Source organism: Dermacentor albipictus, chromosome 3 (genome assembly GCF_038994185.2).
Source record: "Dermacentor albipictus isolate Rhodes 1998 colony chromosome 3, USDA_Dalb.pri_finalv2, whole genome shotgun sequence".
Taxonomy (NCBI): Eukaryota; Metazoa; Arthropoda; class Arachnida; order Ixodida; family Ixodidae; genus Dermacentor; species Dermacentor albipictus.
Genome location: NC_091823.1, coordinates 83693317 through 83708408, shown reverse-complemented (window position 1 = coordinate 83708408; position 15092 = coordinate 83693317). Strand labels below are relative to the sequence as shown.

Sequence of the window (15092 nt, the reverse complement as noted above, 5' to 3'; positions counted from 1 at the left end):
TGCTCCTAAACAACCGGAAGTGAACGATGTGACGTCGCATCGTGACGCTGAACCAGTGAAGGCGGAGCTTAGCGCCGCTCGCTCGGCGAGCGAGTTGAGGAGGAAAAGCATAGCTAGGGAGGAGGGTAACTTCTAATCGCTTGCAGCTCCATTAATACGTAACGCTTCACTTAAATTGTGGTGCGAATGTTCTACCTAAGCTGTACCCTACGCGCCTACAAAATTTGTCCGAACCGTTTCAGGGGCCCTTTAAAGGGACCCTGAAACGATTTTGACAATATTGTATAAACGTACTGAGTCGTTAGAGTAGGTCCTTCTGATCATTAATTGATGCATCTAAGTGCTCCGCGTAAAGCGTGTAATTTATTATGAGGTTTTAAACATGTACATTGCTGCCGATCGCAGCACACTGCTCGGCAGAAGTTTCAGCCGCGCCCCTACCCATATAACGTAGATCACCCATATGATGTCATTAGGGCGAGCTATCCGATTGGCTGCCCAAGGCGTGTCATTGATAATTTTTGGCACCTTTATGGTGAACTAATGATGTTCGTAATAGTTGGAATGTTAGTTCATTTGTTTCTACGAAAAGAAAGTAACAGAAAGAGAATGCGCACGAACAATTTCTCACTACACTTAAGCACTTCCGGCATACAGCAAGCGTCGCCTTCTTGTGTTACAACCTACTCAGTTTTGTTGAGAGCTTCACGGTCAGAGTCGGTCTCAGTCTTTACGCGAGCACTATGATTCGACTTTGTTGCGTTGTGGACTGCAAACGTAGTGATTGGCAATATGTCAAGCTGCGACATCATGTCCCTCTGCTAGGCAGCAGACGAACGATCTAGCTGCAGCGCATCAGACTGCCGCTATCTGATCGGTGCCAGGATTTGTGCGTTTGTGGCTGTCACTTTGCACCACAAGATTACTAACGCAGTAGTGTTTCATAAGTCCGGTATTAGGGCACGCGCGAGGGGTCAGGGCCTGGCCGCTTGACTGTGCCGTTTAACGGGATGAGCAGAAGCGCAAATGTGAATGGTCTGCACGGTGCAGCCACCTGGTGGCACAGAGCTCAACCATACACTGTAGCAGTAACGAAATCTATTCTTCTTTGCTGCTGGTGTAAATTTTTTGCAGGAGTGTAATCATCAACACGTTGTTTTTGTAAATGTTTAAAATGTTTTGCACTTGGTTAGAGCAATATTAGCGCTTTGTTTGGCTGGTTAAGCTCTGTGCCAACAAGTGGCTGGACCGTGCATACCGATCAGGCCGCTCACGTACGTCTACGTTAAAGTTCCTTCATTAGCTTTAGTTTACGCTTCCAGCCATCTGCCGAAATGCCCAGCTTGCCTGTGGTTACTGGAATACCAGACACGTTTGGCGCTTCAACAGAATGCTCGCAACGCATGCTGCTTTTATAGCTCTCGCTTGAGGTCGACTGCCAAGCAGCTGGCGGAAAGTTTGGAGAGGCTTTGTGCACGCGCTCCTAGAGAACCAGAAGTCGACGACACAACATGCAATCATGACGCAGAGCCAGTGAAGGCGGAGCTTAGCCCCAATCACTTGGCGAATGAGTTGAGGAGAAAATGCATGACTGTGCAGGAGGGTAACTTGTAATCGTCCGTAGCTCTCTCAACATGAGACGTTTCGCACAAATTTAGATGCGAATGATTAACTTCAGCTGTACCCTACGCGTCTACAAAATTTGCCCAAACCGTTTCTGGGGCCCTTTAAAGGATGGCAAGGAGGCACAGCATGCTTTGTGGGAGGAGAGAATCTCTTGCATTCATGTCTTGCCACTGGCTACTTCATTGTGTGATTTCATGAAAAAAAAAAGAAATCTTCCCCTTTGGAACCCATTTTAGGAAACCCTACTTTAAATGGCTATTAACTGTGTTTTGTCGAATCTATCCTCTTTTGATGTCAACAGATGAGGCACCTGTGGAGACTGCCACCAAGCAAGAAGACGAAACAGAAGTAGACGGTAAGGTGGACGAGAAACTGGATGGTACAAGCCTCGATGCTGCCGAAGCTGCCTTCTACTCGAGTTTTGTGATGTCTGCGGAGCCTGTGATTAACGCTGCTCAGACAGACTGTGGTGACAGAGGGCTTACGCCCGGGGTTGCAGCGCCTCTAGATACAGTGCCTGTAGATGCAGCACCTTTGGATGCACCACCTGTGGATCAAGCCAGTGTTCCCACCGTCACAGCTCCAAAGAAGAAGAAGGTGTGCCTTTTTAGTGATAACTGATTTGTGTCAACAATGTAGCTCTTACTTTTGCAGCTTCTCATATTTGTTGCTTCTGACACTGCTGATAGCTGTTGTGGTTAGCAAAACTGGTTGTCAGTTTTGCATATTGTTATATTGCCAGTTGCCTTGTTCTACGTTCTTAATGCTTCTTGGCATACATTTTAATCTTTCTAGTAAAGGTTAATTTTTAAGATATACCTTCTCTGGTAAAAAGTTGTGAAAGATAGATGGTGCCTGTTCAAAACTCGAGTTCCTTGTGAAGCTTATAAGATTAAGAAGACTGATATGTACCATGTACCTAGGTTTGAGACAACCTCGAATAAACATTTATAAACATTGCTGTAAAGAATGAATAGGTTGGATTAATATGGGTTGCAGCATTACTCCTTAAACAGTATATTGGCATGTTTCTGTTCTTTGCACTGTCACATTTCTCTTATCCAGAGTCTTCTCTTTCTTTTTTTCCCGAATGTGTTACATCTTTATTGCCAGCAGCATTGCAGGCTTGTAATACAAGAATTTTATCTCACACTTATGCATTTTACTGCATTGCATTACAGTGGTACATAGAGAGTGATCATTTCAAGGCTTTACATAATTTTTGAAAGTTACCTGTAGCAGATAGCATAATTCATCCTTAAGCTGTATTATTTGAAGAAGCAGGCATTGCCTGCACAGTAAGGAAAACAATCGAGGAATTAAAAAAAAAACACTATTTAACTTCTTAATTTACAGCACATATTGTCATGTATGGATTGTAGCCAGTGAGCTTAGCTTGTAAGGCACATCCACTTGGAACAATTTTGAGGATGGCACGAGTTTTGAGATATTCACCATGAAACTCATAGTAGAAATTAACTGTTGTTCCACTTCATTTTTTTTTTTACAAAACACTCTTTTATGCATTGAATCACGAAAGCACCATAACTGAAACTTCCGTGTATTTCGTCATATACTTTAAAAATGAGTATCTCAAAACTGGTGTCATCCTGAAAATTTATTCTAAGTGGATATGCCTTGTAAGCTCACCGGCTACAATTGATAAATTGCAAGCTATGCCGTAAAGTAATTTAAATGTTATTAGTGAATTTTTGTTAATTCATTGAGTACCATATTTTTCTGCATATAGTCAGCACCCCCAATTACAACAACCCGTAAAGAAAAAATCTGTGCATATAACCTGCAGAAGTAACTGCGTACAACAACACTAAAATCTTCGCATAAACAGTCTCCATTTATGGATGCATGATTCATTCACACCACATCTTCTGCCAGCACTGTTCCAGTTCAGTTCAGTCCCCTTTTTGGGGATGCTGATAAAGCTGTATTCATAGTGATCACAGTCTGTCATGTGACATGCGACTTGAATCGGATCACTTTGCAGCTAGCATTCACATGACAGAGGATGACAGGGCAAACGGAGCAACACTCACATGGGCAATGGCGATGGAGCAAACACAACCAAGCTGAAAATTCCTGCAGTATCGTGAATTGCTTCAGATGGACCCAGGGAGCACCCTGGGAACGGGTTGCATACAAGTTTGCTACCATCGTGTGCTCTATTTGCTAACTACTAAATACAAAATGGCGACCAATAAAGAGGAAGAGAACGGACGACCGTGAAGGAGGGGAAAAGGAGGGGAGAAGTTGGGGTTTGCTGGGAGATAACGAAACATAGAATGACATCAATTCACGGCAGTATGGCACACACCGCCGTGAAGCCACACTGCTGTGAAGCCACACTTCGAGACCACCACACCCCGACTGTGCTGTTACATTTTAAGATGTTTTGGTGCTAGTTATTCACAATAATCTGATTTGTGTTTCGATTTTTCGTCGAAGTAATGTCCACTTCCTTGAATAAGCCAGCTCAAAAACTAAAATTATGCTATGTGCCACGGGTGATATTTAAGTACTCTGTAAAGCCTAAATATGATCACCCCGTATAAGTAGCTGCAGACTTTGAATGAAAAAGCAGAAGAGATAATAGTATTGTTTGACTGACATGTTTTATAAGGCAAACACGTTTGTTTTCACACGGAAATGTTCTTTTTGTACAGACAAAGGTGTCCTCTGGACTGACTCTCCGCAAGAAAAACATCCCAACGCTCCTTCAGAAGTGGGAGAAGATTAAGGAAGAACAGAAACGAGGCATGTCAAGCTGACAAGGGGAACATGAAAGTAAGACTTCAATGTGCTATGCATTCACGTTACGGTGATTCTTCCTTGTTGATCTATCATACCTGTATGTATGTTTGCTCTCGTGTAAGGACTGCACCTTGAAGCTCATAACCTTAGAAAAAAAGAGAAATGTTTGACGTAAAGGCTTTTGCGATGCTGCTTGCAGCACAGCAAGCTAAGTCCAGTGGCGTTGATGCTGAAAGCTGTGAAAGATCACGAAAGAAAGTATCTTGCACTGTGTCACTGCATACTCTATCTAGCATGGAGCCGGCTAAAGGGCAATACACGATGTGTCACTTAGCAGCTGCAAGCCTGGCTTTTGTATGCAACACCTGCACTAAAGATTTTTACAAAGAAAAAAAAAATCAGGTATTATGTGAGTAAATAAATAGGTTGAGGATGTTTCATGGACACTTACTGAAATGAATGAATGAATGAAAGTGAGCAATTGTTATTCACTTGAATACAAAGGAAGCCCATTCGTATTATTGAAAAAAAAAAAAGCTTTGCAGTTGAAGGAAAGAATTTATCCTGGTTCGGGACACGAACACCATGTCACCATCATTTTTCCGAGGCTGTCGCTCTGCCAACTGAGCTAACCAGGAAGCTAGCAGATGCTAGGGCAAGAACGAAATAATTGGCAACTGGAGGGTGGGTGACTGTTTCCCCTTTCATAAATATGGTTTAACTCTGTGCATTACAAAAATTTGCCTTCCGACTGATAGCATCTGCATACTGATAAAAAAAAAAGCCTGACCAGATTCCACATAGTAGACTACCTAATTTAAAAATTCAGGTTTGTCTGGTAACCAAACTCTGGGGCAATCAACTGGCTGGAGCAGTTGCCCTGCCAAGTGAGCTAACCAGAAGTTTCACTTTCACTTTATTACCTTAAAGGCCCTACTGTGGAGGTATTACGTAAGGGGTGGGTACACCCCTTATGGGTACAAGGGTATACGGGTACAAAAAGAAAACACATTGACCGTTCAGGAGGAGTAGTGAGCTTTTACAGCATCAGTGAAGGCGTGTGGGTTGGTGATGGCCACGATGACGTAGGGAAGGCCATTCCAGTCTACAGTGGTGCATGGAAAAAAGGAGGACGAAAAGGTGACAGTATGGGTTTGGGGGCAAACAATACTTAGGGAATGTCCTGTACGAAGTGATATGCGAGCTGGTGGTAAGATGTAAGGTATCTGATTGAGTGAAATATGATATATCTTGTGAATTAGGGATAGTCTAGCGATGCGATGGCGATGGTAGGGGTGGGGGGGGGGGGGGGGGGCAGACCTGTTTCTGCCTTTAATGAAGATATGCCTATATTGTCAGGGTGTCTACCAACCGGGAAAACCGGGAATTCGCAGGGATTTTGAGTAGTCTGGAAAAACTCAGGGAAAACTCAAGGAATTTGTGCTTCTATCAGGGAAAATTAGCTGTAATTTTTTTAGAGGGTCAAAAGTCGCGCTAATGCTGGCTCGAGAAACAGACAGGACTCGTAACGAATCGTCGTCGGCTGGAGGAGTTGCCAGTGTACAGTCAACGACCGACTTTCCGGATTCCTGATAACTCGGACGGCTTCGCGGCACCACCACGTACCCCAAAGAGTCAATGTATCATAACGTCTCAAATTTCAGACGCAAGAACTCTTCGCCGTCCGATTTTCTAAACGTTTTGCGTGATCGCAGGTCCGAGACGGCATTAATGAAAACCACCACCGCTGCTATTTTGATTACCTCGCCGCCTTGAACCGGTGCTCTCGCACGCAGATCCGCTGGCAGCCGTAGCCACCACTGCGGCAACGCTAGGCCTAGCTGCTTCGACGTTCGATGTTAAGCTTCTTGTCGTTCGGTGCCGTGTTTCTTCATTTCTCCGCTGACAGCAATAATTTTGTCTTCGAAGCTCGGAAAGCACGGCGCATTGCAATATGCTCTTTCCAGAAAGTCTGCTTCGCCTCATTACAGTCGTGTAACGCGGTGAAGCGTAACAACCGTAGGAAGGGGCAATTGTTGCGGGACACTGTATGTATTCCTTAATTTTACACGTGTGCACCCGCCCTCACCTGTCACAGTAGGAGCACCGATATGCCTAATAAGTGCACTGACAGGCATTCAGAGCTTTTTCAGACGTACATGTGTCGATTTTAGCCCGGGCAGTAAAAGATGTGAATTTATTTTTTCGGACTGCCTGATTTTTCGGAAGTTTTCGCGTCCCCTAGGGGGTCCGAAAAATTGGATGTTGACTGTAAATTGACCAAGAGTATTCTTCAAATGGTCCGTGGGGTGAACGCGCGGCGAAAGGAGGACGAGAACAGAAAGGATCGACGCACTGAGGAATGAACGGGGAATTAAGTATGCGACCGCTTCTTTGAAGGAGCCTGCGCTCAAAAAACAAATTGTTGGCTGATGCTGAGATGCAGGTGTCCCTCATCCAAACCAAAATAAACTCTTTAAAGCAGTGAAACACAACACTGAGGCATCTTGCGCGAGCTGAGAGTATGTCAGGACAGTTGCATGACACTGAGCATGCTATCAGTTGATAGAAATAGCTCATATTCGAAAATATTTGCTTCTGTATGCATCTACTTTTTATTTGTACTAGAGAATGTCCAACTCGATTTTGAAAATTTTTTCGAAGACATTTTATTTGCTGTGCATTTTAATAACCCCTCCCTTATATTCTTTTTTTGAATAACATAAACACTACTCTTTGGTATTCAAATTGGATTAAGTCGGTTTTCTTTAAAATTTTTTTCATATGCTTACTAGAGAGTGACAGCATAGGGCGATATGGTTTCTGCGCGACTTGACATAAAACATAGTTCTGCGTCACTCAGGGAATTTTGCAAAAGCACTCAGGGAAAACCTGGAAAACTCGGGGAATTTGGAAGTGTCAACTTGGTAGACACCCTGATTGTATGAATATGATGAGTGGATGAACCTAGTTGCACGATTCTGCATAATCTCTAGTGCATTTATAAGATAAACTTGATTAGGGTTGCAAATTGCTGACGCATATTCAAGTTTAGGGCGAATTAAAGATTTGTATGGCAGGCATTGCTGAGTTTAGCACAGAGGCAAAGTAACTGACAGCTCTAAATGCATAAAGCTGGGACAGTGTAGCCATGTATAGCAGCATGCCTGCTGACTGTGAAACATGCATGTGTGTTTCTTTTATTGCATAATAAAGATGCTTATCAGATAAATGACTGTGCTTTCATGCAAGTATTGCATCAAAAACTTAAAAGGCGACTCTGTTCATGATTGTCTAGTTGTTGTTGAGCTGTGTATTGGTCTTGTAGCAGTGGTCGTGACACAAAGTTTGAGAGAGCAATAACTATTGTTTACAGTCTGCGTATCAAGGTATTACATTTAGCGTGCTAGCCAGGGTTCTGCCTATGGTAATCAGCGGGGGCAAATGCTGCTCGCTGCTTCAATTTGCTGCCCACCACATTGAGGTGTGACTTGGCGTTTAGAATGGCCTGTTTGGTCGAAATTTCCAGGGTTCCTCTTCTTTCTTGTTGTTTTAAGTGGTTCTTAGGTGTTCTTTTCATCACATGAGGTAATATTTACAAAGAAATGTGAAATATAACCTGAGGAAAATCTCGATTTTCTAGTGCGCTTTGTGCAAATCTGGTTTTGGGGGAGCTGCCACCGCACTGCGAATCACGCAGCTTTCCCTTGAGGTAATGCCACCATCTTGATGCTGTCGTAAAGAGCTGGACTGCAGCATGCTTACTAATCAGATGGTTTTGGCATCTAAAACCTTAGAATTTAATTTAGCTATCTCCCCCACCTTAAATGGGGAAGGAGAAGGAGAGTACACTGGTGCATAGACAACGTAAGGTAACGGAAGCCAAATTGTTGAAAAATAAAGAGGAAAGAAATTGCAGCACTGGCAAAGCATTGGCTCAAGCGAAATTCCTTGTTCGACTGCTGTTGGTCACTTCAAACTTCAGTATTCCTGTGAACTTCTGTCTTGTTTGGTGATGCACAGTGGCACTTTTGCATCAAATGCATGCTCTGTGGTGCACAAAATACTCGGGGATTCCTGTGAAATGCAGCATTGCCCCTCGAAATGCACTATGCAACAAGAAAAGTGAGAGAAAGGAAAGGGGGCAGGAGCAGGTGTTCTGACAGAAAAACAGGAAGTGGGCCGTTGGCTCCACTATGGGAAAGGTCAAAAGGAATGCCTCTAGCAGACATTGATCGAGGAAACTGGAGAGAGCCTCTGCTATGAGGAGGGTAGTTCACCTCCTCACACCATTTTACTACATTCCAGTTGCTTCTGTCTTGGCTATTACTAAACATCGCTGTAGAATGGTCCCTGAACAACGATTAACAAGTCCCAGTGTAACCAACTTTTGAACGGGGCTAAATGATGAGCACCTTTAAGCACATTTCTAATTTTGAGTTTCATTTGACCTTATGTAGTGTTACAATGTGTGCGCATTAAAATATTATACACTTAGCATGCAGTTTGCTGACTTGAACTTTCTGCTTGTTTCTTTTTTTTTCTTATCACAGCAATGTGAAAGTTGGCAGCCATCGCAGAAGAGATCGACACCTCGGTTGCATGAATTTTTATTCATGCTTGTACATATAACTCATTGTACAAAGAACATAATAAAGTATGAAACATTGCATTTACACAGTGTGGTAGTATTTTACTCATTGTTAACGTCATAAAAAAATGGGACCTTTAGAAGCTCAGTGCAAAACACTTTGAGTACTAGTACTGTACTTGCCCTGCACATACATACTGTTCACATTCAGAACATTTTTTGACCCACAAAAACCTGTCTGCAAGCTGCAGTTCTTCATGTATAATGTGGTGGTTTATGGCTTACTTAGCAGGCTTTGCAAAGTTTCATCTACTTGCTTAACAAAGTTTGGGAACGAAGGATCTTGTAGGCAGGACTTGACGATTTCACGGAGTACTTCAGGTGATTCAAACTGTTGCTTGAAAAAATCAGTTGAGTTGATGCCCGTGTTCCTCGTAGCTGCCTATACAAGGACAAAAAAGCAGATAAGTCTTGCATGCATAAGCATCCCTGCCTCTCAGTAATAATGGAACATAAAAAATATTGGTAATGGTGCCTTTTTGTCCCACAGAAGTGGGATAAGAATAATTGGGATTGAAAAGAGAAAATATGAATAAAACTACTAGGTTCTCTCTTTTGCAACATATGAGGGCCGTTTTTTTTTCAACCTCCGATAGGCTATAAATAAAAGACAAGTTCATCTAAAACAATAATTTTATTACCAAAAGATTAGTACAGTTACGCTTACTTTTCGACATAATCAGAGATTGAGGCATTTGTCAATCGAAGAGATTGAGGCATTTGTCATATTTGTGGACAAGCTTTGCAATACCCTCTTCAAAAAAAGTTGCCGCCAATGAATTCAAGTAGTCCTTGACGTTGGTTTGAAGGTCACCATTGGTTTGAAAGCGCTTCCCACCAAGCCACGTCTTCAGTCCAGGAAAAAGATGAAAGTCACAGGGTGCTAAGTCTGGACTGTATGGCGGATGATCGAAAATGTCCCATCCAAAATGTTCGAGAAGCCGTTGAGTTGCTCCAGCAGTGCGTGGACGGGCATTGTCATGGATCAGAACAACTCCAGCGGTCAGCTTTCCTTTGTTCTGAATGGCTCTACGCAAGCGTCGTAATGTTTCACAATAAACAGCTGCAGTGATTGTGGTTCCAGGCTCCATAAACTCCACAAGCAACACACCTTGTTTATCCCAAAACACAGTAGCCATGGTCTTTCTGTTGTTGAAGGTTTTTTTGAATTTCTTTGGTTTGTTTGGTGAATTTGAATGCATCCATTGTTGTGATTGTCGTTTTGTTTCCGGTGTGTCGTATTGAATCCAGGTTTCATCCCCAGTTACGATTGATTTCAAAAGGTTGTCTCCTTCATCCTGATAACGCTCAAGGAACTCCAAAGCTGACGCCATTCGTCGAGTTTTGTGGCCGTCCGTCAACATTTTTGGGACCCAACGTGCACAAAGTTTTTTTGTAGCGTAACCGTTCAGTAACAATAGAGTACAAAACAGACCTTGAAACTTCTGGAAATTCCGTAGATAAAGCAGTAATGGTGAATCTGCGGTTTTCTTTAACCATTCTGTCAACTCGTTGAACCAGGTCATCTGAAACGACAGATTTGCGTCCTTGGCACCCTTCATCATGCACATCATTACGTCCATCTTTAAAATTTCGACACCATTCACGCACAACACCATCACTCATAAAGTTTTCCCCATACACTCGACTCATTCTCCGATGGATTTCTGCAGCGCCATGGCCTTCAGCCTGTAGAAAACGAATAACACTTCGCAATTCACACTTGGCGGGAGCAACAATAATGGCAGCCATGTTTACGTGGCTGTAGCACAATGCCGACTGACGCCTGAATGTCAACAATGGCGGAGTGTGTAGTGCGAGAGCTGCGCAGTCACCTACAGCGCATGTCCGCCATCTGCTGACCGCGTAGCGTCTGCACGGAGCGATCGGAGGTTGAAAAAAAAACAGCCCTCGTACTTTGTCGAGTGCCTCAGCGTGACCTTAAATTTCACAAACTGAGAAAAAAAAAATGTCCGCTGTAGTTATAAGCAGCTAATGCAGGCAGTGCAAAAGCACGCTACTAATCAGTCTGTCTGTTGAACTGCCTAACTCTTCAATAGCACATTGTTTCGACATGTGATTGTATGTGCAAACAATAGCCAATATGTTGGACAAAAATTCAGAGTTCATACACCTCCCTGAAATCATTGAATCTGGAGATTCAAGGGCCCTTAACACTTGAAAATAAATCTGCTCCTTGAATTTTTTGAGAACTGGTGCTGGTGGTGACCTTTAAACATTCAAACTCTACATCAGGGTGCTGCCATGTACACTGTCCATCAGAAAACGATTGCAGCTATTTTCTTTTCACTGTCACTAAGTGATGCAATGTGGCATGTCCACAACCACTGACGACAGGCTCATTTTAATTACCATTTACACTGTGGAGCCAGCTGAACCAGATCAAGCAGCCAAGCTGTACCACTATTTTTGTTGTGTTGCTAGTTGGTTCACACTGCAGCCATCGTAGCTCCGTTTATGCCCCTTAGGTTGCAGAAATGCTTGGCAGAAAGCAAGTTTCAGTCATTCAGCTTTAATGTGACGAGTATCTGTGGCTGAAGACACTGCTAGCCATCATGCTAGAAGGCAACTGACATCATTACAATGGGAAAGTCAACTATGAAAAGCCATGTGAAGAGCTTGAAGCTTGAGTCTGATTGGGCAGCTGCTTAGCTGCAATTTCTTGCAACTAAGCAATTTCACTTTTTCCTAGTGTATGTGTACAAATGAGGTTTTTTTCTCTTCCTTGAATCTTTGCCTTTGGAATCCTTCAAATTCTTCAATTTTTAGTTGAATTTTCTGTACGAAACCTGAGAATGTATTATAATAATTGCAAATATTTTCCATGTATACTAGCATGCTTTTAGCACATGAACAAATTTCCTGTTCTTGCATAGCAAGGTAATTGATGAAGACCTGCTGACATTAAAGAGATCTACAAACTTTCTCATTCACTTTATGTAAAAATGGAGCAAATCTGTTAGTTGTGGGGGATAAATTCTCAAGGTCTCCCTTGCACCAAAATTTTGCCTTTTATTTTTTGTTTTGAAACACTGATCATGCAACAACACATTTTTATAATGAATCAGAGTTACAACCTAGGGCTTTAGACTGGTGACTGGGCTGACTTAGCCAGAAATTTTTTTTGGCAGGGGGGGGGGGGGGGGCATGCACTGGACCCGGGACAATGAATAGGGGTTGGGGTGGGTGCACATGCCCAGTAGGCAACACTGGCTAGGCCACTGCTGTAACACCAGTGCAACATCACTTAAAGAGTCCAGAAATCATGACAGGCATACAACATCAGCTAAATACAGAGAACATTGAAAAGCATGCACTGTTGCTCTAAGAGCAATGTGAAATGCACAGTGAGAAATTCTTGCTTATTTCAGTTATTTCATGCCACGTAGTCCACATAGTCAATGCAAGGTATGCTTGGCACAAACCTACAGGAAAGCAAAACTAAGTGACACTTGAAGTAGAGAAGAAAGGAAAGGAGAGAGAAATTCTCTGCTTACAATTTCAGATCGTTCATGAAATGGAAAGTATTGTGACAGCAAGTCTGTGCAAAGCTGACACTGCTCCACTCCAGTCTTGTCGGCAAACCTGTCAAACTCCACTCTGAACCTCCGTTCGTTGTTGCCCTACGAAATTCAAATGTATGAATCTTAACAGATAGAGTTGAGCTCTGTGAAATTCAAGTCGCTTACATGAAAGCGAGACAGAAGCAGGATGCTGTCACCCTTCATGACTCCGCGGACCCAGTCCTTTGAGTTTAGCAAAAATACACATTCCTGGAAAAGATTGAGAGTAAATAGCTCACTGGGAATAATTTAGGGGGTTGGGGGAAACAAGGAAAGCTTTAATTTATTTAATGTGTTGCCTCATTGGTTGAAGTGGGAAATAATAAGCAATACTTTTGGAGTGTTTTTAGTAAACACAGGCATTTCTTGATAACATTTTTACAACCTTTGCTGGTATTTGCTTAAATAGGTGCATACCATTTTTGCTTGTGTAGGGCCATTTCTTGCATTTATTGCTTGGGAAACAGGTGTGATCTCACAGAGAAGGCTAATGAGAAGACAGGATGGTTTACGTAAGTATGTGCCGTGTTGTTCCATGAGTGTGGAAGGAACATGTTGGCAGATTTGTCGTTCCAGAATGCCCGAGGTGTGGCATGCGCGACCATTCATTGGCTGAAGGCAGAATTTTGGGCTGACTTGGGCTATCCGGGTCCAAAAAATCGGACACCAGTAATGAAACTGCATGCACAGAAAAAATTCAAGAACGCTAATGCCTGCGGTAGCAGGCGCAGCAAATCTGTATAAACTACCATTCAGGACCATCGGCTTCAAATTATATCGGCACCATTATCGTTGGATCCTGGATTTCATAAAATGTACGATAGAAAATTGGTCTGTATGTACATAGTTCTAGAGCAGTAGTCTGAGAAGGAAGACAAACAGGCCTATGACTGATGCCTGGTGCCCACGGGGTCGCTGAGTGACAGAAGCGCATACCAATGGTACATTGGACTGGTTCCTCTGCGCTCTAACATTTTGCAGCGATGCGGAACCCTCTTGAGATAGGAGCCACAGAAAGCTTCTGTCGGATTTCGGTCGGTCTCCCAGGTTGAAGGTGGGATTGTCTCCGAGCCCTCTGAGCTGGAGAGCGGCGCTCTGAACGAAACATGCTAATGTGTTCCGAGCGCTTTATTTCGATTAGCCGAATGCAAACAGCACCGCGATAGCGCTCTAGAACGCTCTAAAGAGACCTGGGGTGCGATCGGAGATCGTTGTTCGAAACGTGCATTCAGTTTCGCCTCACGCGATTCGCCTAGGCCGCGCCGAGTCGTCAGCCACGCACCGAGACGACTCGGCGCGGCCTAAGCCGATCGCGTGAGGCAAAACTGAACACAAAGTGAACGCGCGTTTCGAACGATATCTGATCGCGCCCCTGTACGAAAGAGGCTGTAAGACGTAATAATTACACTCATTTAAAATTCAAGCGTTGTGCGTAAGTGAAACCAGTGAGTAGCTCATGCACGGAAAAACTGCTGTCGCACTGTTGACTCTGTCGCTCTTTGGCGTAGATAAGTGCGGATAAAGTGAAAGGTAATCTCACCACGCACATGCTGAAAATTCTTCAGTGCAGCGTTGGCACGAGGTAGGGCTGCATCTCCATCAATCACTTTCGGGGATACTTTATATCCCTGTAATGCCCACCTCGATGCCTTCGTGCACCGACCGATAAATACGACATGAAAATATAATGTCGATTGGAGGGATGTATTTAATTTCTTAAATTTTGTCACGTTCACAATCCGCTGCGTGGCTTTGCCTATCAACGTGCAGGTAAAATGACCTCATCGAGAGTGATCGGTCAAGAACAGGACCGCAGGTTCAGTTTCTCACGCGAAAGTACCACCTCATAGAATAAAGAAACCACCTCATGATGCAAGTAACTTACGTGGCTGATAGATCCTTGGTTGACAACCATCATGTCCGTATCCGTAATGTATAGGAAGAGCGGATCGTTAGTAGTGCTGACAATCACCTGCGGGGAAAACGACTTGCAAATTCCTCGAGTGTGCTATAAAGGACGCGTCCCATACCTTCCAAGTTCCCTTGTCACTTGGAGGGCCTTCTTTCTCGTTCGGTACGTAAGCAGCGTATCTTCGAAGGGGGAATTTGCGAACGATTTGCAGTGAGCATTGAAACGACTGCGAATGTCCCGCCATGATTGCTTTCTGACGTTTGTGCGCTGTGCGTTTATGGCAGAGGCTGTCTGAAATAGGTATGTATGCTGCGCCCTCTGTTGCAATGTGCGGCAGTCACAAACGCTAAAGCGGGGTCTCCGAGATGGCACACACTACATAAAAGCAGTTGCACACTTTGGGGTGTATATTTGCCACACAACGATAATCGTCATCTGTATTGCCCGCATTTCCTTTCTTTAACGCTGCGAGCCTGGTACCATGCCGTATACTTCCAAGTCACGAACGGCATGCGCGTTATCGGCATGACAGAGCGTTCTCGACAGGAAA

At 43.6% G+C, this 15092-nt stretch overlaps 2 protein-coding genes across 3 annotated transcripts in view; one reads left to right on the top strand and one right to left on the bottom strand.

Moving 5' to 3' along the window:
- The window catches only part of LOC139057435 (uncharacterized), a 69111-nt gene extending 60040 nt beyond the window's left edge, over positions 1–9071 (top strand). For both annotated transcript variants that reach the window (XM_070535704.1, XM_070535705.1), the window contains exons 14-16: positions 1928–2223; positions 4308–4428; positions 8949–9071. In XM_070535704.1, coding sequence (XP_070391805.1) covers positions 1928–2223; positions 4308–4412 — 401 coding nt within the window. In that variant the 3' untranslated portion in view covers positions 4413–4428; positions 8949–9071. The remainder of the gene's footprint in view (positions 1–1927; positions 2224–4307; positions 4429–8948) is intronic.
- On the bottom strand, positions 8990–14809 carry LOC139057436 (meiotic recombination protein REC114-like). Its single transcript, XM_070535706.1, has 5 exons — positions 14661–14809; positions 14516–14602; positions 12757–12840; positions 12565–12690; positions 8990–9428 (listed from the first exon to the last, which is right to left on the bottom strand). The coding sequence occupies exons 1-5, from the start codon at positions 14784–14786 to the stop codon at positions 9261–9263; spliced, it is 591 nt and encodes a 196-aa protein (XP_070391807.1). The 5' UTR covers positions 14787–14809; the 3' UTR covers positions 8990–9260.
- Between the last annotated feature and the right edge of the window lie 283 nt (positions 14810–15092).

Excerpts from the sequence above, each read along its gene's own strand:
- LOC139057436 (XM_070535706.1), bottom strand. The coding sequence starts at position 14,786 with ATGGCGGGACATTCGCAGTCGTTTCAATGCTCACTGCAAATCGTTCGC. Across the intron at positions 14,603-14,660 it reads GTGACAAGGGAACTTGGAAG|GTGATTGTCAGCACTACTAA; the intron begins GTATGGGACGCG and ends TTTTCCCCGCAG. Across the intron at positions 12,841-14,515 it reads ACCAAGGATCTATCAGCCAC|GAATGTGTATTTTTGCTAAA; the intron begins GTAAGTTACTTG and ends AATCTTTTCCAG.